Source organism: Cervus canadensis, chromosome 20, assembly GCF_019320065.1.
Source record: "Cervus canadensis isolate Bull #8, Minnesota chromosome 20, ASM1932006v1, whole genome shotgun sequence".
NCBI classification, from domain to species: domain Eukaryota; kingdom Metazoa; phylum Chordata; class Mammalia; order Artiodactyla; family Cervidae; genus Cervus; species Cervus canadensis.
The window spans coordinates 22235341-22259493 of NC_057405.1; the positions used below are offsets into that span (position 1 = coordinate 22235341).

The 24153-nt window shown below is 41.7% G+C and overlaps 1 protein-coding gene and 1 non-coding gene across 2 annotated transcripts in view; one reads left to right on the forward strand and one right to left on the reverse strand.

Moving 5' to 3' along the window:
• LMBRD1 (LMBR1 domain containing 1) overlaps positions 1-24153 on the forward strand; it is a 131919-nt gene that overhangs the window by 21781 nt on the left and 85985 nt on the right. The window contains exon 3 of the mRNA XM_043439153.1: positions 1929-1989. Coding sequence (XP_043295088.1) covers positions 1929-1989 — 61 coding nt within the window. The remainder of the gene's footprint in view (positions 1-1928; positions 1990-24153) is intronic.
• Positions 20956-21027, reverse strand: TRNAC-ACA. The gene has a single exon. It is a non-coding gene; the product is annotated as a tRNA-Cys (tRNA).

The following is a 24153-nucleotide window of genomic DNA, read 5'->3' on the forward strand; positions in this document are numbered from 1 at the left end:
TACACGCTTCCCGCTCTGTGAAGTGGTGAGCTTCCAGAAGTGTGGGTGCTTCAGCAGAGGCGCCTCTGCCTGCGGGGCAGGCGGAAGAGTGGGCTTAGGTAGATCGACACCCTGGACATGGGTGCCCTGCCACTCAAGCTGGAATACCCGCTGTCTTTGGACCCCAGACACCGCAGGGGCTGAGCACCCGGTCAGCCTCTGGGCCCCGTGGTCCCGTGAGTGACTGAGGTGGAGGACAGCCCTTCTGCTTGTGGGCCGGGGGGTCTGGGCTTGAGAGCTGCCAGGCATTCCTCTGGAGGTCTTGAGTTTATTCAATGGGCAGGACTACTTGTTTCACAACATCCCTGTGCATGATATCTGTCCTGATTTGTGTGAATCTTTTTAGGACAGATTTCAGCAAAGATGGTCTGTGTCATGGACTGTCTTCCTTACTATTACTGTGTGTAGATGGCTTTTCCTCCACGTTTGCCATTGCTGGATATTTTTTAATGATTTCAATCTTGTCCTTTAGGTGAATGGAAGATCACTATGATAGTGAATGGAAGGTCACTATGATATTAATAATAGATTTTCATGCTTTATTAATAAGATTTGGTAATTGGCTAAATCCCTCCTTGTTGGTCTTTTACAAAAAATTTCTTAGCTCTTTGCCCGTGTGTTTTCCAGATGACTTTTAGAATCACCATGTCAGAGCATTGTCCCTACTGTTGGGATTTTGATTGGCAGTGTATGGTTTCATGGAGTTGGTATTTACAGCCTTTTCATGTGGAAATGCTGACTTTTCATTTGGATCTTCTTAATATTCTGTAGTTACTTGTTTCTTTATACAGGTAACATAATTTTAAAGTTTAGCCTGTTCTTGTTTTTCACAGTCTTCATTGCTGTTGGAGAAATAGCATTTTTATTGTGCACTGTGTGTCAAGGTTTGCGTCTAGTGCTAAATTTGAGTTTTCCACACTTTTGTTCTTTTAGGCATTTTTCAATTAGAAATTCATAGATCCTTGCTGTAGGTGTTTATAAGTGAAAAAGGGGAAAAAAAGAAAAACCTAAATTATTTTAGGATAATTAAACGTTACTCTTCTGCCTTAAAAGACTTGTAGGTGGGATTCTTAAAGTGTTGATGGAATAGAATTGACCTGAATACTAAAATGAGCCTTGTTACTTAATAGCAAGTCACATAGACTCTCCAGGTTTAATTTTTTATATGTGTAAAATTAGGGTAGTCAAAAAGACTTGCTATTATACCTCAGTTCTAATTAATTAATGTAATTTTTAAAAAATTTGAGATTAATTTGAATTAATTTTCTAAAATTGCTAATTAAAAAATAATTGGGTTCAATGCAAAGGAGTTTAATTTCCTTCTTTTAGGTATTTTTTAAATGTATATTATGCTGGATATCTTGTTTCTAAGTTCCAAATCATACCGGTCCCTCTACATCGCAGTGTGCCGCTGCTTCCCGTTGCCCTCCGGCCAGAGACCAGAGTGCTTCAGCCGACTCACACGTCCTCACGCCTGCCCCTCCCCTCCCTCACTCCTGCTTCCTCGTCCCCTTCCAGAAGCTCCAGGGAGTCTGGATTTTGCTTCTTGCGGGTTTTCACTCCCCATGTGTGTGCCTTCCCTCTCTTCCCACCTTCCCGCCGTGTTTTTCAGACCCTGCTTAGTTGCCCTGGGAAGCCACCCCTGACGGTCAGTCGACTTCCATCTCCTGAACTTCCTCAGAACCACATGCTTACGCTTGCTCACATTTACCTGCTAATGCAGTTGTCTTTTTACTCATCTGTCCCTCACTTCTTGAAGGCACAGACCATACCTGTTGGTGTCGATGATACATTTTATAAAGTGATATGTGATCATATTAAGACTTAAGTATAACTGTTAAGCAATTAGATGTTTCATTAATATTTCTGTTGTTTCCTTTTTGTCCTAGGACTGGGCCAATGCGAACGTCAGCAGACAGATCGAGGACACTGTACTGTATGGTTACTATAGTGAGTAAATTTCCATTTCATTTCCTGTCTGGGCTGCTCACCAAAGTGTAGAATAAAGCTACGTATAAACTTTAAATTTTGATATTGCATTTGAAATGACTATTTCAGCACCAGAAATAAGTAGTATAGGATTCACCTAGTCATCTTGAAGCTTCTGTAAGATACTTTGCTTCATTAAGGTTCACCTGCTACCCTTCTCTAGAGGTTTAGTCATGTTAAGCCTCAGCTCTCTGCCTCTGATAGGATTGTTTGCTAACCTTCCTTTCCATTTTCCCACTTGAAGTATTGATTTTGAGTATCTGTGTTCCAGAAATTTCTTCTAAGTATTGGCAGTAGTAGAGTGTACTGTCTGGGAGTTTGCAGCATCACCTTTTTTATACTCTACAGAACCTGTTAATCTGGGAGTCATGGGGGCTTGGGGGCTTCCCTGGTAGCTCAGCTGGTTAAGAATCCACCTGTGATGAAGGGGACCCCAGTCCGATTTCTTGGTCGGGAAGATCCCCTGGAGAAGGGATTTTGACTGCCCACTCCAGGATTCTTGCCTGGAGGATCCCCATGGACAGAGGAGCCTGGCGGGCTGCAGTCCATGGGGTCGCAAAGAGTCCTATGCGACTGAGTGACTCAGCCCAGCACAGCATGGTGGTCTGGGCCCTTCCTCCTCTGTTTCCTTTCTTCCTTCCATAGTGTTGGATTAGGGAAACTATTTATAATAACCACTTAAATGTTTCCCAAGTTTTTTCTTTGAAAACATATAAGTGTGCTTTTTAAAAATGTTTAAGTGCTGAATTAGAAAAGGGATGTCCTGTTTTTTTGGTCAGCAGTGAATCAAGAGGTTGAAAAATATTTTTGTAGGACATTGGAAAAACATCTGTAGAAGTTTCTGTTGATAGGATGAGTTTTTCAAGGATGTCATTGGATTTTAATTTAGCTGCTTTGGCTCTAACTTTGTCTCTTACCTGTCTATAATCTGCAGGACCTATGAAATTCTGTTTCTTTTGTATAGATTTTGGAAGTATTTTACCATGTTTTGATAAAGAATTCATTATTTCTAATGAATACATTAAATATGTATCATAAAATTTATATTTGACCTGTTAAGTGAAAACTTTTGAAATGGTGGTATATTAAGCAGACTGTTGCTTTTCGTTACAGATTTACTGCGTGCATGTTCAGTCATTCAGTTGTGTCCGACTCTTTGTGACCCCATGGACTGCAGCAGGCCAGGCTTCCCTGTCCTTTACCATCTCCCAGAGTTTGCTCAAACTCATGTCCATTGAGTCAGTGATGCCATCCAACCCTCTCATCCTCTGTCCCTGCTCCTCCTCCTCCTGCCTTCAGTCTTTCCCAGCATCAGGGTCTTTTTCAGTGAGTCAGCTCTTCACATCAAGTGGCCAAAATATTGGAGCTTCAGCTTCAGCATCAATCCTTCTAGTGAATATTCAGGGTTGATTTCCTTTAAGATGGACTGGTTTGATCTCCTTGCAGTCCAAGGGACTCTCAAGAGTCTTCTCTAGCATCACAATCCTAAAGCATCAATTTTTTGGCACTCAGCCTTCTTTATGGTCCAACTCTCACATCCATACGTGACTACTGGAAAAACTTTTGACTCTATGGATCTTTGTCAGCAAAGCGCTATCTCTGTTTTTTAATACATAGTCTAGGTTTGTCATGGCTTTTCTTTCAAGGAGCAAGCGTCTTTTAATTTCATGGCTGCAGTCACCATCTGCAGTGATTTTGGAGCCCAAGAAAATAAAGTCAGCCACTGTTTCCATTGTTTCCCCATCTGTTTGCCATGAAGTAATGGGACTGGATGACCATGATCTTAGTTTTTTGGATGTTGAGTTTTAAGCCAGCTTTTTTCACTCTCCTCTTTCACCTTCATCAAGAGGCTTTTTAGTTCCTCTTTGCCTTCTGTAATTAAGGGTGGTGTCATCTGAATATCTGAGGTTGTTGAGATTTCTCCTGGCAATCTTGATTCTAGTTTGACAGGATATAAATCCCATCATCAAAACAGTTCTGTGGGGGGGCCTGTCTCTTTGTGACACTAAACTGCATTTGTGCTGCAAAATGTGACAAGATAAGCCTGATTTTATCTAGGTGCAGTCCAGGTTTACAAACCCTGTCTTATCATTGAACCTAGAGGCTACTGGCTTGATCCATCATAGTCAAAGGTACAAAGACTTCTACACTGGAGTGTTAATTCATCAGTCTTTCCAGTTTGTTTTATAGAGAGAATTAAGTCTACAGAAAATGATTTGTGATCATTTTTCTTAATCCTACTAAGGATAGTATGTCTCTAGTGTCATTTTAAATGCATGGGGGAAAATTAATCTTTATAAACAAGATTACTTAGGGATTTAGGATTTGATTCTCTGTATAATTTGGATTGTAGTGAGAGACTACTTTGGGATAGGGTAGTTGAGTCACTGATGTAGGAAAAAAGTTTGCATGAGAAGCCAAATTATGGAAAAAAAGATTTCCTGATGACTGTGGAATCAAAGCAAGAGGATTTAATTTAATAATATTAATGGTTGTTGTCATAAAGTTACTTAGCTGCATTTTAGCTATGACGGGTAGGTCTTTGACTCGGATGATGACCTATAGCTAAGTATCATAGCTTCTGAGATGGTAACTGTCCTCAAGCCCAGCTGTCTCCTAGAAATGCTAGATAGTACCTAACTGCCCATTGCTTCTCTTCTTCTGCATCCTGAGCGCCACACAGATTCCAGAGAATCCAGAGTGCTGTTTTACCCGTTCCCTTCTGTGAGATTCTGTAGTTCATCTAATCTCTCCTAACATACCAACACATTTGTGTTGCCTGACCTTGCCAGGTACTGTGCAAGGCTTTCACATCCAACGTTTTCTTTGATCTTTGGGAATGACATTTTGTGGAGGTATTTTCTACATATTACAGGTGAACAAATTAATACCTCAAGATGTTACTGATCACCTTATTAGTGAATGATTAGTCCAGAATGGGCATTATTATAATATTATTATAATGTTTCATAAGCTGGAGCTTACCATTTAGTGAGCTGTCTTTTAATAAACTCCTCTGGGGATGTTTGTTACCTATGGGAATGCTTAGCATGGAACCTCTGGGGCAGCTTCAAACATCACCTGGAGGCCTTTTAAATAATACGAAATAGTAGATTACATCCAGAGAGACTGATTTACGTTGGCATTCTGTTAACATCACCACTCTTCTTATCAGAGAAGCACTTATATATGGGAAGAGTAGAAGGCTCGAGGTGCTGGATTCCAGTTTCCCCAAAATTTCTGATTCTCTCTTGAGACCTCAAGTTTTACCACTAGTAACAAACACTGTCACTTCCTTTGAAGTGACAGGTTCACTTTGTCCATTTCTGAGAGAGTCTGCCTAATACTCCAATCTGGGTTACTATTGCCTTTCTGTCCTTTGTTCTTTCAAGCAGAAATGATACTATTTGAGTAAAAGTGCCTAGGGTAGCTCACAACTGAAATAGCACAAGTGGTTCTCATAAGAATGCTGTATGTGTACTTCCTCAAACAGAACTTTAAACAGATGAGCACTGATGGGTGGACATCTCAGAATCATTTCTGCTTAAGGGTACTTTCCTGATTACACATGCCCCGTGCTGGGGAGTGCTAGGGGGTGAAGAATGTAGTAACTGCTGGTGGAAAGGGAAATAGCATCTTAACATTGTCATGAAGATGATTTCATGTGCAGATACCTTGCTGATCTGTGCTGATACTGAGGTCCTGAAACCACAGTTTTAAAGAAACTTCTGTTTTATTAATAAAACTTTGGGTGTTTTTTTCTGTAAACTTTGTGGAAGTGAATCCTGCTGTGGATACCTCAGCTGCTGATTGGTTATTACCAGACTGTGTTAACTGAAGCTGCCTGCAAAGACACAGCTTTCTGGAGCTCACAGACGGCTGAGAGGGTAGAATAGCTTGTGTGTGTGTGTGTGTGCGTGCGCACGTGTGCATGCTAAGTCACTTCAGTCGTGTCTCATTCTTTGCAACCCCGTGGACTGCAACCCGCCAGGCTCCTCTGTCCATGGAGTTCTCCAGGCAAGGGTACTGGAGTGGGTTGCCATGCCCTCCTCCAGGGGATCTTCCCGATCCAGGGCTTGAACCTGCGTCTCTTAGCCTCCTGATTGTCAGGCGGGTTATTTACCATGAGTGCCCCCTGGGAAGCTGGTGAATCGCCTACTTGTGCCCCTTTAACCTGTACTCGCGATGACCCTGCACTCAGAAGACTGTCTCATCAGAGGATGCTGTGCCCACCCCAGAATCATTGACTCGTTTTTCTTTTCCTTTGGGATATTTTTGTTTATTCACCTTTGCCTCCAAATCTCTGTGACATTTTCTTTTAAAGCTTCTCTTGCCTGAGTCTTTGGCTCTCAGTTCTGTTTTAGTTTTACATTTCAGCCTCTTATAACTCCTCTGTATATGTTTAGCCTTTTATCTGAGTTCTGTTTTGGCCTCAAATTAATTTTTATCTTTAAATTCTTTCTTTTTACTTATTATAATTTATTGTAAATGTTTTTCTCTCTTCTCTGACTGTTCTTAAAATTTTTAGTTTTAATTCTTTCACCATCTACTTTCCTTTAGTTTCTTTTAAGTGAATTTTCCTTTTACTTAATCATTTTTCTTTACGCGTGTGTTGATTTTGCTGTGAGTGCAGGGCAGTTTAGACACAGGGAAAGCCCAAACCCAGAGCAGGGGTGTTCACGGCTGCTGTGCTGCCTTGTCTGTAGTTGTCCTGTCACTTGCTTCTAGCAAACCTGTCTCTTGACACTGGTTTTTTTTTTTTTCCATTTATTTTTATTAGTTGGAGGCTAATTACTTTACAATATTGTAGTGGTTTTTGCCATACATTGACATGAATCAGCCGTGGATTTACATGTGTTCCCCATCCCGATCCCCCCTCCCACCTCCCTCTCCATCCCATCCCTCTGGGTCTTCCCAGTGCACCAGCCCTGAGCACTTGTCTCATGCCTCCAACCTGGGCTGGTGATCTGTTTCACCCTTGATAGTATACAGGTTTCGATGCTGTTCTCTCAGAACATCCCACCCTTACCTTCTCCCACAGAGTCTAAAAGTCTGTTCTGTACATCTGTGTCTCTTTTTCTGTTTCGCATATAGGGTTATCGTTACCATCTTTTTAAATTCCATATGTATGCGTTAGTATACTGTATTGGTCTTTATCTTTCTGGCTTACTTCATTCTTTATAATGGGCTCCAGTTTCATCCATGTCATTAGAACTGATTCAAATGAATTCTTTCTGCAAGAGAGAGAGAGAAAATTGACGCTGATTTTTGGGCTGTCTTTTTTGTGTTCATAAAAATTGAGTCATATCCTGTGTGTTGTTTCCTGTTTGGCCTCTTTAGGCCTCTTTAGCCTCTTTAGCACTCAGTTACATTTGAAAATCATCCCTATTGTTGCAGGTAACAGTACTTTGTTGATTCTCATTGCTGTATAATACTTTATTGTAACAACATATCATGGTTTATCCATGCTCTTGTTGGTGATCAACTGGCTTGTTTAGCATTTGGCTATTTCCAATACTGCTGTATATATGTGTGTGGGGTGTGGGTGTATATATACTGCATTGTTTTCCATTTTATGGATGCTCTTTTTCAAACAACCCCACATAGGTATTTAATAAATTCTCACCTTTTGCTGTTAAGGAATTCTATAGTGAAAATAGAGTTTGCCAAGTGTGTGTGTATTTAGGTGAGTTAAATTATGGAACTGGGACGAATGAGATTGACCAGGAAGTTTTCAAACTGAAACCATGCACCTCAGATTTGAACTTGAACCCACACATCCAGGCTAGAACCCAACCAAGACCCAGACGGGGGTTTGTACCCATGATCTTCTAGTTGAGATCACGATATACATGGTCTCAGGACTTAACGAAATTCAGGGTCTTGATGTCTCGTCATGGAAAGAACTCAGTGAGAGACACAGTGACAGGTAAGAAGTGGATTTATTTAGAGAGAAACACACTCCACAGACAGAATGTGTGCCATCTCAGCAGGTGAGAACAGCCCCGGGGCATGGGGTGGTGTTTTTATGGGGTCGGTAATTTCCTAGGATAGTGAGTAGTGGGAGGGGTAGTCTAGCTATTTGGGGAAGGGCCAGAGATTTCCAGGATTGAGCCAGCACCCAATTTGTTAATGCTGTGGTCAGCCTTGGAGCTGTCATGGTGCCCGTGGGCATTATACTTGGTCTGCTGATGTGTTACAGTGAGCATACACTGAGGCTCAAGGTCTAGTGGAAGTGGACTCATCTGCCATCTTGGACCCGTTCAGTGCTAATCGTTTTATGTTGTATTCTCAGGCTGTGTCATTCTTTTAAAGGTTGTGCCCTGTTCCCTTCCATTCTGTTTCAAAACCATTCCTGTGCCAGGCATTCTGGAGCACCTAAGAGAGTTTCCCACGTGGCACTAGTGGTAAAGACCCCGCCTGTCAGTGCAGGAGACGTAAGAGACACGGGTTCGATCCCTGGGTCAGGATGATCCCTTGGAGGAGGGCATGGGAACCCATTCCAGTATTCTTGCCTGGAGAGTCCCATGGTCAGAGGAGCCTGGTGGGACACAGTCCACAGGGTTGCAAAGAGTCAGATATGACCCAAGTGACTTAGCACACGCACAAGAGAGTTTTTAGGACATTGGTTAGTTAGTTGCTGAAAACTTGTAGCTGGAGTTTATACAGTTATTCTGAACTTGCTGTCTAACTGGTGAATCGTGCCGTGGTACCTTGAGGCCCCTTCACTTCTCTCTGACTTGTCCACGTGTGTGATGATGCTGGAGCAGTGCCTCTGCACCATGGTAGGAGTGTGAGACGCGTGAGTTCTGAGCAGGTGTCACTGCCCTGCAGACCTCTCTTGAACGTCATATCCATGTCCAGTGGTCACTTGACAATTTCTACCAAAAAGTTCACATCTCAAACTCAACATTTCTAGAGCAGCTGATCCTCAAGCTGTTAATATTCTGTAAATTTCTTGATGGTCAGTGAATCGCAGCAGAGTTCAATCAGTTCAGTCGGTCAGTCATGAAAAGTCTGCCTAGGACTGTTGCCATTCAGCTCAGTTCAGTTGCTCAGTCGGGTCTGATTCTTTGCGACCCCATGAACCGCAGCATGCCAGGCCTCCCTGTCCATCACCAACTCCTGGATCCACCCAAACCCATGTCCATCGAGTCGGTGATGCCATCCAACCACCTCATCCTCTGTCGTCCCCTTCTCCTCCTGTCCTCAATCTTTCCCAGCATCAGGATCTTTTCAAATGAGTCAGCTCTTTGCATCAGGTTGCCAAAGTATTGGAGTTTCTGCTTCAGCATCAGTCCTTCCATTGAACACCCAGGACTGATATCCTTTAGGATGGACTGGTTGGATCTCTTTGCAGTCCAAGGGACCCTCAGGAGTCTTCTCCAACACCACAGTTCAAAAGCATCAATTCTTTGGCACTCAGCTTTCTTTATAGTCCAACTCTCACATCCATACATGACTACTGGAAAAGCCATAGCCTTGACTACTGAGTTACCTCAGTCCAGAAACCATCTTTGACTTTATTTTTTCACAAGTTGTATCAAATATCTATAATGTTCTCTTGTGCTTGGCTTTCAAAATTTATTCAGAATCTGGGAGTTCCCTGGTGGCCTAGTGGTTATGATTCCAGGCTGTCACTACCGTGGCCCTGGGTTTGATCCCGTCGGGGAACTGAGATCCTACTAGTCTCAGGTGTGGCAAAAAAAAAAAGAAAAACAATTATCCAGAATCTGACCACTTTTTAGTACTGTCTTAATCAATTGGGGCTGCTATAACAAAAGCATTGCAGACTAGGCGGCTTAGCAGCAGACATTTATTTCTGTCTGTTCTGGAAGCTTGCAAACCTAAGATCGGGGTGCTGACAGTGTGGAGTCTGGTGAGGACTTGCTCCCTGGTTGCAGATGGCGGCCTTCCTGTTGTGTCCTGACACAGCAGAGACAGCGGGCTCTCTCCTGTGCCTTCCGTCACGCACCAATCCCGTTCACGAGGGCGCCACTCTCAAGACCTAATTACCTCCCACCCTCAAACACCAACACACTGGGGTTGGATTCAGTGCATGAGCTTCGGGAGACAGAAATGGTCCACAGCACTGTGTATATGAGAAGGGATAATTCGTACTTCCATGTTGTTAAGAGTGAATGATCTGGTTGGGATGTGACTTCACATATGGCCAAGTAAGAAGGTTGACAGAGCCTCTTCCCAAAAAGCAATACAGAATTGACAAAAGAACAACTTCAGTGCTTTGGAAATCAGCCAGACAGAGGACTATTTACACTTGCAGACTGGTAAGGACAGTGGTTAGTGTGTAATATTTTAGACTAGGTCTGTTGCCTTCCTACTAACCACTTCTTCCCTCCTCAGCTTGAGCTGAATGAGAATAAAAATACTACATCTCACAATTTACGAGGTGCCAGTAAGAGAAAACTTGATAAATTCTACTTTATCAAAATTAAAAATGTGGCCTTTCAAAAGACAGTTTAAAAAAATGAAGTCACAGACACAATATTTGCAAATCGTATATGTTGTATAAGGCTTGTATACAGAATATAATAACAATTCTTACCAATCACTAATTAGAAAAACAGTTAAAAATGAGCAAAGTATTGCTGGGAGCTGTTGTGGGAGATCCCACCCATGACGAGGTCATGAAGAAAATACCTGACACACAGGCCGTTCAGGATACAAGGGACCCTCCAGGTTGGCCCCGGTCTCTACCCCACCCTGTATCCTCCCCCCTTTTCTGCGGTTGTTCTTGTTTGCCCTGCTGCAGATTCTTGTGTTGCCTGCCGAGAGCTCTCCTGCTTCTCTTTCACTGAATGAGGACCAACTTAAAACCCTAATTAACAAATCTCTTAGATGCTGGTGCCCTATGAAGGGGCCAGGGATGAAGGAAATGCTTCAATTCAAACCCTTTTGCTGGTACTCTGGCTTGTTTGATAAATGTGTGCTCTCATCACAAAAAATGCTCATGATTGTTCTAAACATCCTAAGCACAGTACACTAACAAAAGAAATATTAAGCATAGGTCCCTCCACGGGGTGAGAAAAGCTCCACAAATAATAGTCACAAATGTGCCTAATAGAAAATATTTTAGATAGAGATTAGCTGGTGACTTCTTGCGGGTAGTTAACTTTTAGACTAAGAGCCTGTTCGTGCTATATCTGCTGTTTTTGCAGTCCTTTGCATTTCTGTTCTGTAAAAATGTAATCCTATCTAGTTCCCATGGAGATGACACCTAATAGAAAGAAAATAGATTAACCACAAAAAAGACAGGGTCGGCTCCTGAAGTTGCTTAACGTTACACCAGGTGCAAGCCATAAATTGTCAACAGGCCTGAAGGCCAAAAGATATTATATATAGAGATTAACCATAATAAAGGCCCTAATAGGCACAGAGCACTTTGGGGGGTGAGGAAGCCCTATTAGAGAATACAAAACATATTGTTTTAAAAGTGGTTATTGGATCAACGTTTGATTGATGTTAATGTGCTGAGGTTGTGCAATGGACACTATTGTTAATATAGTTGGAGATCTAGAAAAATAAGAGTTTAGCCCTAGTGTAAAAACAATAAGATAATTGTTAATTTTAACCAGGAGTGCTAAACAGGGGTTCCCTCTCCAGAGCCGCAGAGTCTTTGTGTGCTAAACTTTTTAGATAAATTTAGCTGAGAACTTCTGCAAAAAGATTGACTTTTATGTTAACAGGATTGTATTGCTATTATGTTGCAACCTGCTGTATCATGAGACTGCCACTTTTTCTGTTTTCTGCTAAGCTCAAGGCCAGAAGATAATGTACAAAAAATCTATGGGAAAAGACTCTCATAAACAAAAAATATACAGAGCACACCTGGTTTCGTGACAGACAAGCTGATGTAATGTTAAACTAAGTCTGTGTGCTTATCTCCCCCTTAGAAATATACCAACTTAGGGTATAAAGAATGAAAAATAAAGCAACTGCCAGACTCTGCTGCACATCCCGGTTGGGTCTCTTTCTTTCTCTCTCTCTCTCATTTGCCGACGCCATTCATCCTGAGGGTTCCCCTGGATCCTGCTGGGGCTGGACCCCGACAAAGTATTTGAGCATACTTTCATCAATAATGATTTCTAAATTGCTTATAAGCACATGAAAAGATATTCAACATTGTTAATCATTATGGAAATGCAGATTAAATCCCCAGTGAGATATTGCTGCACACCCACTAGAATGATTATCTCAACTCAGGCTCTGTAACAAAATACTGCAGACTGGGTGACTTAAACATGTATTTCTCACTGTCATAGAGGCTGGGAAGCATAAGATCATGGTGCCAACAGATTCAGTTCCTCTCTTGACTTGCAGAGGGCTACCTTCTTGCTGTGTCCTCACATGGGGGCCGTGGGAAGGAGAGGGAGACAGAGACTGGCCCTATCTTCCTTTTACCCTAAACACTCAGATCATGTCATGGAGTCCCACTCGTGACTTGATCTAATCCTTATTGTTTGTCAAAGGTCCCACCTCCAGATACCATCACAATGGAGGTTAGGGCTTCAACCTGTGCATTTGGGGGCAAACCTACATTCAGTTCATAATGGATGTGATAAAAACCAGATACTATCCAAGTATTGACAGATCCAGAGAAACTAGAAAGTTCAAGTGCTGGTGTTACAAATGTCACATGGTGTATGGGGTTGAAAGGCAGTTTTCAACTTTCCTAAAAAGTTAAGATGGAATCAAGATTGCAGTGAGAAATATCAGTAACCTCAGATATGCAGATGACACCACCTTTATGGCAGAAAATGAAGAGGAACTAAAGAGCCTCTTGATGAAAGTGGAAAAGCTGGCTTAAAACTCAACATTGAAAAAGTAAGATCATGGTATCTGGTCCCATGGCAGATAGATGGAGAAACAATGAGAACAGTGATAGACTTTGTTTTCTTGGGCTCCAAAATCACTGCAGATGGTGACTGCAGCCATGAAATTAAAAGATGCTCCTTGGAAAAAAAGCTATGACTAACCTAGACAGCATGTTAAAAAGCAGAGACATTACTTTGCTGACAAAGTCCATATAGTGAAAACTGTGGTTTTTCTAGTAGTCATGTTTGGTTGTGAGAGTTGGACTATAAAGAAAGCTGAGCGCAGAAGAATTGATGCTTTTGAACTGTAGTGTTGGAGAAGACTCTTAAGAGTCTCTTGGACTGCAAAGAGATCCAACCAGTCCATCCTAAAGGAAATCAGTCCTGAATATTCATTGGAAAGACTGATGCTGAAGCTGAAATTCCAATACTTTGGCTACCTCATGAGAAGAACTGACTCATTTGAAAAGACCCTGATGCTGGGAAAGATTGAAGGCAGGAGGATGAGATGGTTGGATGGCATCACCAACTTGATAGACATGAGTTTGAGCAAGCTCCGGGAGTTGGTGATGGACAGGGAAGCCTGGCGTCCCTGCAAGCTTTGTGATCATGGGGTCGCAAAGAGTCAGACAGGACTGAGTGCCTGAATTGAACTGAACTGAAAATGTTAAATTTTTTAGTTTAATCTATGTGATCCAGCAGTTACACTTTAAGGAATATGCTCAAGAAATGGATATAATGTCCACATGAAGATATGTATGCAAATTCCATAGCAGCTTTTTTCATAATAGCACAGAACTGGAAAGAATCCACATGTCCAGCAATCACTGAGTGTTTAAGTGAAATGTGTTCTGTGTGTGCAGTCTAAGTCAGAGTTCAGCAAACTGGCATTCCTGTTTTCTGTGGCCATTTTCATGCTCTAACATCAGAGTTGAGTGGGTGTGACAGAGATGTACAGGCTGCAGAGTTAGAATAAGATCTGACTCTTCACAGAAAGAAAGAAGAAAACTCTCTCAGCCCCATGTTTAGTAAAAGAAGCCAGATGCAAAGACTACGTCTTGTTTAATTACCTCAATATGAAATGTCCAGAAAAGGCAAATCTCTGGAGACAGAAAGCAGATCAGTCCTTGCCTCAAACTAGGAGTTGAGTGGGGTTAATTGCAAAATGGCACAGAGCAGCTTGTTTGAGGTAATGGAACTGCTCTAAAAATGGATCCTAGTGATAGTTACTCAACTGTATACATTTACTAAAAATCATTGAATTGTGAACTTAAAATTGGTGCATTTTGTGGTATGTCAATTTTATTACGAAGTCGTTGGGGAAATATTTAATGAGCAGATGTAAGTGAGGAGTATAGCACAGTGCTGGATATATGGTAGGCCGTCAGTGCAGGACAGCTGCTATTATTATGACCTAAAACTTGAGGGGACTTGCATTTTTATGCTTTCTTTTTATTTTCTAAAGTTAGAATCTTATGCGAAAAATGCAGCTGAAAAGTTATGAATCACCAAGGTTTATAAACTGGAATGTGGTTCTTTGTGTATCACACAACATGGCTTCCAAGAATTGTCAGTTAGTAACGCTAATGTGCATTATGTCTGTTTATGTACCGTTTATGTGTATTTTATGTACCGGTATTTCAGCTAATGTTTCTAAGTAGCTTTGGCGTCAACAGTCTAGTCATCATTAGTTTCTACACAATTGTGTGTTACATTGTAAATTGCTTAGCCTTTTCCCTGACTAACAGTTTCTTGTTATAAAAATAGCATTGCAGCATAAACCTTGGAATTAATTGGAAAGAGAGGAACAACCAGCCAAAATAGTCCTTAAGAGAAACGATTGTTCTTCAGATGACGTATTCTAAGTCAGAACCTATAGATGATTTTCTCCTGAAAGTTCTATCTGTCAGATCATGCATCGGAATGTTAACCACTTTGCTGTATCACCAGCAGTGGTGCTGATCATCTCTTGTCATGTAACGAATTGCCCCCAGACTTCCCAGTTTAAGACGCAGACGGACGTTATCTCACATTCCTGTGGGTTAAGAGTCCTGATGCAGCTCTCAGCAGGGACTGCGGTGTCCTGGGGCGTGGGCAGAGGCGGCCTTAGGCCTGGGCTGTCTGTGTTCAGCCAAGTCAGCTTTTGCCGCATGTACTTTGCATAGGGCGGCTCATCACATGGGAGCAAGCAAGATGGAAACCAGAGTTTCTTAGTCACTCATCCCCCGCTTTGGTCATACTCTGTCGTCAGCAGTGAGTCTAGTCCTGCCCACACCCAGAAGCAGGGCATGAGTATCAGAGATGTTGGCCTCTTCAGAGGCTGCCCGCCACAGCTGTTTTGCAAATGTTGACAGCTTTGGTATTTACTCAACACGTAATACTTTCATACTTGCAGAGTATTTATTAAGCAGACAAGGTATGAGGTTTGAAGCCAGTGTTTTGCAGTCCCCTATATGCCTTTCCCCAATGCCATCTCCTCCCCAACCCCTTAGAAATAAACACTGTTTAAATTCAGTCTGTGTTCATTCTTTACTTGCCTTATAGTATGGGCTATATCCTTAGTTATACCTTTTTTGAAGTGTCTATGAAATTATTTGCTTGTTCAAGTCACGTGTTCCTAGGGTTCATCCATGCTATTGCATAAGGTGTACTTTATTATCATTATGTGTAACTGTGTACTGCATGTTCATCGTTCTGGACATTTGGGCAAACAGTGAACGTATTCATACATGTTTCCTGTTGCATGTGTGCAAAAATACATACACACAGTGGAATCGATGGGTCATAGGTCATGTGCAGCTTCAACACCCTAAACAGTGCACTATCATTTTTCTGAATACCAATTTAAGTCCTCTTAGGAGGTTGTACTCTTTCTAGTTGTTCTGTACCCAGAACTTGGATATCACCATGTATTTGTAGTTTTTGCCAGTTTGGCAAACGTGAGGTGATCATTCACTAATCTGCATTTCTCTTATTTGGAAATGAAGTTGCATATCTTTTAAGATTTATTGGCTTTTTTAGCTTTCTGCTTCAAGTGCCTTTTGGCAGTTGGGATGTGGTTTTGCTACTGATTTAAGATTTTTTTTTTAATGTACTCTGAGTAGTTTAATTTAGTGATTCTAAATGTTTTTTTTTTCCCCACTAGAAGTAAGCCGTGTGAGAGGAGGGAAGATGTGAGCTTTGGTCCTTGACCCCTAGAATGATGCCTGGAACATACTCAGTAGATGTTTGTTGAACTGAATGCATTTGTCGGGGGAGATAATCATGTGAAGTTTGTTTCATATTTTCACTCTTCTGAGTGATGTGTTGCAGGAATAGATTGTTCTCAAACCATCTTTGCATTCCTTGGATAATCCTAGATTGGTCATGGCGGTAGCTTTTTGGGTTTGTTTTTAATTTTTTTTGCTAAATTTCATTTGCTGTCATCTTGTTTAGGTTTCTTTTAAAGCTTGATTTAGAGGTGAAACTGGCCTGTGATTTTCCTTTATCTTTTTCTCATCAGGGTGGAATATGAAGACTGCTAGTTTGCTAAAATGAATCGACAGGTGCCCTTTGCGTGTGTTAGAGAGTGCTGGGAAGCACCTCGCCCCACCGTGTGGTTCCTTTCTCCCGTGACCTGTTCACGTGTTACTGGTAGCCAGGGAATGGTTGTGAGCATGGCGCTTTGTGCTAGTGCTCCTTGCGGCCCTTTCACAAAACTGTTACTCTTCAAACCCTGCAGCTGAACTCTGCTGTCTCTAGAATTCTTTATAGCCGTATGGGAATACTTCCAGCAAGGATGAAAACAGTGGTTTCATCGAATTGTTGATGTTGTTACTCACTAAGCTGGTAAGTTGTGTCCAACTCTTTTGAGACCTCATGGACCATAGCCTGCCAAACTCTTTCTGTCCACGGGATTTCCCAGGCAAGGATACTCCAGTGGGTTGCCGTTTTCTTCTCTAGAGGATCTTCCTGACCTTTGGATCGAAGCTGCTGCTTCTGCATTGGCACACAGGTTGTTTACCACTGAGCTGCCATAGAAGCCCTTTCATCAAATGAGGAGGCATGATTTATGTGTGACCATAACAGGCAAGTTTGGCCTTGGAGTACTATGAAGCAGGGCTGAGGCCAACAGTTTGCCGTGAGAAGGCAGGGGCACACACCCTCACAGCAGACGCCCTCTTCAACAGCATGAGACACAGCTCTACATGTGGACGTCACCGAACGGGCAGCGCCAGCTCAGACTGATCATACTCTCTGCAGCTGAAGACAGAGAAGCTCTATACAGGGGCAAGAACAAGACCGGGAGCTGACTGTGGCTCTCATCATGAACCCTTATTGCCGGATTCAGACTTAAATTTGGGAAGACCACTAGGCCATTCAGGTATGACCTAAATAAAATCCCTAACGGTTACACAGTGGAAATGACAAATAGATTCAAGGAATTAGAACTGATAGAGTGCCTGAAGGACTATGGACAGAGGTTCTTGACATTGTACAGGAGACAGCGATCATGACCATCCCCAAGAAAAAGAGATGCAAAAAGGCAAAATGGTTGTCTGAGGAGGCCTTACAAATAGCTGAGAAAAGAGAAGTGAAAGGCAAAGGAGAAAACTAAGATGTACCCATCTGAATGCAGAGTTCCAAAGAATAATGAGGAGAGATCAGAAAGCCTTCCTCAGTGAACAATGCGAAGAAATAGAGGAAAACAATAGAATGGGCAAGGCTAGAGATCTCCTCAAGAAAATTAGAGATACCTAGGGAACATTTCATGCAAAGATGGGCACAATAAAGGACACAAATGGTATGGACATAACAGAAGCAGAAGTTATTAAGAAGAGGTGGCAAGAATACACAGACGAACTTTACAAAAGAGATCTTCATGACCCAGATAACCACGATGGTGTGATCACTCACCTAGGGCCAAACATGCTACAGTGCAAAGTCAAGTGGGCCTTAGGAAGTATCACTTCAAACAAAGCTAGTGGAGGTGATGGAATTCCAGGTGAGCTATTTCAGATCCTAAAAGATGATGCTGTGAAAGTGCTGCACTCAATATGCCAGCAAATTTAGAAACTCAGCAGTGACCTTAGGACTGGAAAAGGTCAGTTTTCATTCCGATCCCAATGAAAGGCAGTGCCAAAGAATGTTCAAACTGCTGCACAATTGCACTCATGTCATATGCTAGCAAAGTTATGCTCAAACTTCTTCAAGCGAGGCTTCAACAGTATGTGAACTGAGAACTTCCAGATGTTCAGCTGGATTTAGAAAAGGCAGAGAAACCAGAGTTAAATTGCCAACATCTGTTGGATCATAGAAAAAACAACAGAATTCCAGAAAAACTAATTCTGCTACATTGACTATACCAAAACCTTTAACTGTATGGATCACAACAAACTGTGGAAAATTCTTAAAGAGATGGGAATACCAGACCACCTGCCCTGCCTCTTGAGAAATCTACATGCAGGTCAAGAAGGAACAGTTAGAACTGGACACGGAACAACGGACTGGTTCAAAATTGGGAAAGGAATATATCAAGGTTGTATATTGTCACCCTGCTTATTTAACTTCTATGCAGAGTACATCATGAGAAATGCCATGCTTAATGAAGCTCAAGCTGGAGTTAAGATTGCTGGGAGAAGTAGCAATAGCCTTAGATACGAAGATGACACCAACCTTATGGCAGAAAGCAAAGAGGAACTAAAGAGCCTCTTGATGAAGGTGAAAGAGGAGAGTGAAAAAGCTGGCTTAAAACTCAGCGTTCAGAAAACTAAGATCATGGCATCCAGTCCCATCACTTCATGGGAAATAGACGGGGAAACAATGGAAACAGTGAGAGACTTTATTTTCTTGGGCTCCCAAATCACTGTAGATTGTGACTGCAGCCATGAAATTAAAAAATGCTTGCTCCTTGGAAGAAAAGCTGTGACCAACCTAGACAGCATATTAAGAAGCAGAGGCATTACTTTGCCAGCAAAGGTCCATCTAGTCAAAGCTATGGTTTTTCTAGTTGACATGTATGAATGTGAGAACTGGACCATAAAGAAGGCTGAGCACTGAAGATTTGACACTTTTGAACTGTAGTATTGGAGAAAACAACAGTTGTGGTGTTGAGAGTCCGTTGGACTGCAAGGGGATCAAACCAGTCAATCCTAAAGGAAATCAGTCCTGAATATTCATTGGAAGGACTGATGCTGAAGCTGAAACTCCAATACTTTGGCGACCTCATGTGAAGAACTGACTCATTGGAAAAGACCCTGACAGAGGATGAGATGGTTGGATGGCATCACCAACTCAATGGACATGAGTTTGAGCAAGCTGCAAGAGATGGTGAAGGACAGGGCAGCCTGGTGTGCTGCAGTCCATGGGGTTGCAAAGAGTTGCACACCTCTGTGTTACTGAACAACAATAACAGATTTTGGTCTCTTTATTCCACTGAGTAATCAGGCAACAATACCTCCCATTTCAGCTGGAGGGCCTGGTGTTTATTAGAGGACTACTGGTTATCAGGGCAAGTATGTTTTGAACCTGGACTAGGTGGCCCATCACGATACTGCTGTGTTCAGGGGCACAGACTAATTGAGCTTCATCTACTGACCACTCCCAGACAGGACCACCAAGGACATGGCTCAGGGGTGAATGTTTGGGTTACCCCATTTCTCCTGCAACGTGCTGTGAACAGATTGGAAATACATGGCTGGAATGGTTTTTCAGTCTCAGTTAAAGTAAGACTGGAGAGAGGTACCCGGGCTGGTGTAGCAGCATTCTGCAGGGCCTCCGCTCGCTTCCCTCTGCTCTCCCTCCTTAGTACCCGATTGCCACCTTAAGGTCACCATAGAGTCTAGAGGTGTGGCTGGTGTTTAAGCTGTTGTGTGTACATTTGAGGCAGAAAGTCGAAGGAAGAAAGACAAAAAGGAGAGTGAGCTGAAAGGAAAATGGGTGGTGTGTGTGCAGCTGGCGGTCTTGACCCCAGATTGCCTCAGCTGGGCCAGTGGGATAATTTTAGAAGGCTTTTAGAATTCCCAGAATATCTTAATTCTTTGACCCTCTAAAACAAAAAGCTTTGTAATGATTAATTATACTATTACAGTATTGACTGAGCTATTCTGTGTCTCAGATTTCTCATTGGTAGTCGGGAGGAATAAAGAATGTCTAGAAATTCTGAAGCCTGATTTGCCCAAGTTAATTCTTATGTGAGTTATAGTTTAAAAATGCAGTTTTCAAAAGATATGTTGTTTGTGTGTATTTAAAAAATCGTAAGAATTATCATGTATTCTTTGCCACAGTTTTTGTCTGGCTTTTTAAGAGTTGACGGCTTTCTGTTCTCTTGTTTTTGCTAGTTTTGTTTTAAAAAAATAACTTGTTTTATGAGTCTAATTTCTGCCAATTTCCATAGGCATGAGGTTTAAAATTTCATTTTTAGTGTGTTTTCTTTGATATTAATGGGACTATTAAACCAAAAAGTCTGTTTATCTTTTACTTGTTAGTAGCAATCTTTTAACAAAAACTATTACAAGTAAAATGTATTTTATAAAGATGTCAGGATTTGAGAGTGTCATTCCTGTTGGAGTTAAGAATAAGTTTCCTTTGAAAATAGCTATCAGTTTGAAGTATAACTTTAAAAGAATCAGTTTCTCTGTTTCATGATAGCATTTTTAAAATTTATAGATATATAGTACCAACTTGGCATTAGAACTGATCTGAAACACATGAAAATGTTAATGTATTTTTAGTTTCTTTCTTTACAGTTTAACATTTACATGCTAAAGGCAGAGCTCTTTTTGAAGGACACTGAAAAAGAGCAGTCCGATTACAATAAATGGCTGACGATGTGGTGTCAGGGCAGCCCTGGACAGACCAATATCCCAGAGTCTCTTCAGAACCGCGTGTCGTCCCACTAAACTTTTTCTGGATATTCTTACAGCAACGTATGAGATTTTTGGTTGCTGTATATCTTCATATCTCTTTATAGTCAGTGAAAGTGAAGTGAAATCACTCAGTCATGTCCGACTCTTTGCAACCCCTTGGACTGTAGCCCACCAGGCTCCTCCGTCCATGGGATTTTCCAGGCAAGAATACTGGAGTGGGTTGCCATTTCCTTCTCCAGGAGATCTTCCCAACCCAGGGATTGAACCTGGGTCTCCAGCATTGTAGGCAGACGCTTTACCATCTGAGCCACCAGGGAAGTCAGTAACTGCCCCCAAATACTTTTTTGACTTGGGTCATGATAAGCCAGTTTTGCTAGTTCTGGAACTTCTTTAAGCTGTACTAGAAGGTACTAGAAGGTGTAGGCTTCCCTGTGGCTCAGCTGGTAAAGAATCTACCTTCAATGCAGGAGATCTGGGTTTGATCCCTGGGTTGGGAAGATCCCCTGGAGAAGGGAAAGGCTACCCACTCCAGTATTCTGACCTGGAGAATCCCATGGACTATATCCATGGAGTCACAAAGAGTCGGATGCGACTGAGCAACTTTCAGAAGGTGTACATCTTCCAGTGTCTGTGCTACTTTTATTCGGCTTAAGGTCTGTGAGGTCCATCCTTATCATAGGTATTCATAGTTTTTTCTTTCTCATTGCCATTTGTATGCCTGTACCTCTCGGCTTATCTGTTCACCTGTTGCTGGACATTTGGGTCATTTCCAGGTTTTGATCACTGTTAATAATATTGCTGTCAACTTTCTTGTGAATCAGACTTGATATTGTTTCCTTCTCACATTTCTTGAGGGGGGAACCTGCTTATGTGGGTGAGCTTTGACCAGTACCTGGAAACCTGGCCCTTGGATGTCACCTGATAGTACTCACTGATTAGTGGATATATACCGCTGAATACAGAACCATGCAGTCCAGCTTGTCTAGATTGTTTGTGTGTGTGACTTGTGGTGCAGCTGCTTTCCTTCTTGGAGTCTGTACTTCTGGTAATCTTAACTGGTCACTCAGGCACTTGTGCCTGCATTATACATCACCACTGAGAACCCTGGACTCTGCCACTCAGGCAGGCTTCTCTGGGCAGAAAGACTTCGCCTGTGTTGCTACACTTCATTGCTGGGGGAGTGGAACTGTCTAGTTATGTGGTAGGTATATGTTAACTTGGGGAGCAACTGCTGGACAGTTCTCCGCAGGGTTTTGCTGTTTATAGTCCCTCTTGAAAAGCATGGGGAAGTATGTTCTGCATTCTTGTCAATATGTGGTATTGTCAGTTTAATTTTAGCCATTCTGGGGTCTTGTAGCCTCTCATTATGGGCTTAGTTTGAATCTTCCTAATGACTAATAATTATGAAAGTAAAGAAAGTGAAGTCGCTCAGTCATGTCCGACTCTTTGTGACCCCATGGACTGTAGCCTACCAGGCTCCTCCGTCGATAGGATTTTCCAGGCAAGAATACTGGAGTGGGTTCCCATTTCTTTCTCTAGGAGATCTTCCTGACCCAGGGATCGGACCTGGGTCTCCCACATTACAGACAGATGCTTCACCATCTGAGCCCCCAGGGATTAATGATGAGCACCTTGTCAGTGATGCTTATTGGCCCCTGAATACTGGGAATGCTTCTGAAACAGTCACTGCACTCTGTGGCTGCCAAGGCCAAGGCCACCAAGTAGTAGACACAGGCATGCTGCGGCTGAAGCCAGACCTTACTGCATCTGTCAGTTTATCAAGCTTGGCATATGGCTGTCAGCCCAATAAACTCTGTTATAATTTAGGGTTTTTCCTGTTCTTAATAAATTATTTGATTATTTCAGTCCTAATACTGATACAGTGTTTAGGGTGATTTATAGTGTTTTCCCTTTTATGTTTAATTTTTTGAAGCTTTTTGTTGTTCAGTCACTCAGTTCTGTCTGACTCTTTGCCACCCTGTGGGCTGCAGCTCGCCAGGCCTCCCTGTCCATCACCAACTCCCAGAGCTTGCTCAAACTCATGTCCATTGAGTCAGTGATGCCATCCAGCCATCTCATCCTCTGTCGTCCCCTTCTCCTCCTGCAGTCTTTCCCAGCATCAGGGTCTTTTCCAGTGAGTTGGCTCTTTGCATCAGGTGATCAAATATTGGAGCTTCAGCATCAGTCCTTCCAGTGAATATTCAGGACTGATCTCCTTTGGGATTGACTGGTTTGATCTCCTTGCAGTCCACAGGACTCTCAAGAGTCTTCTCTAACACCACAGTTCAAAAGCATCAGTTCTTCAGAGCTCAGCCTTCTTTATGGTCCACCCAGTATTTTGGTACTTTTTTGAATACTTGTTTATTTCCACTGGCTCTTAGATTCGTAATAACAATGTTAATTCTGGCTACTCTCTGGTTTATAGTAGAAACGTCAGTATTCATTACCCTTAAATATTTACTGTCATTTTTAGTTCCTTACAATATTCAGAGGCTGCATAGATTTCACAAAGTATCTGTAGTCCCAGAATTGAGTATGCTGACAGTCATGCTGTGATTGGGCAGTATAAATTAACTCTGACCTTTCTATCAGTTAGAGTCTGGTTGTTCTGAGTTTTTTTTTAAACTATGTTGCATTTAGTGGGGGCTATTTCATAAGTGACTTCCAGAAAAATGAAACAGTGCTAGCTAGTATTTAGATCATGTTTAAAAATTCTATAATTTATAGTCATTCTTCCCAAGAGAATGAGTAACTTAGCTTTATTATACATTACTAATACTTTTAATTTGTTAGTAATTAAAAGTAGCTATTTTAATTTGTTAATAATTTATTTTAAGTATTATATATTACTAACAAACTTTTAATAATACTTTTTTGGATAAAGGAGTGTAATGATTCTCATCCTGTGGTTCCTTTATATAATTGCATAGTCACTATTTCCCATGAAATAGTGTATGAAAATAAATGTAAATACACAGATTTCTTAGGTTTCTTGAGCCTGAAAAATTGTTTATGTTGTTTTTGTTTTAAATACTGTATCTATAGCTGTTGAAATTTCAAGTTCTATGATGAATTAAAAACAATACTTTGACTGACTACTGGTTGAAAGTATCTCAAATCTAATGTTATTTTAAAGCAGATAAATAGAAGTTCGTATCAGTTAACTTTGTATCTGATTTTACTGTTTCTTACAATTTCTCTACCCTGATTTTTTTATAAGATCAATTCATAACAGTGCATATTTTAAACTTTGTTGCTCAGTCTCTGGGTCGTGTCCAACTTGTTGTGACGCCATGGACTGCAGCATGCCAGGCTTCCCTGTCCTTCGTCATTTGGAGTTTGCTCAGATTTGTGCTCATTGAGTGGATGATACCCTCTGACCATCTCCTCCTCTGCCCCTGTCTACTCCTTTTAGACATAGGTTGGGGAAATTATTTGTAACA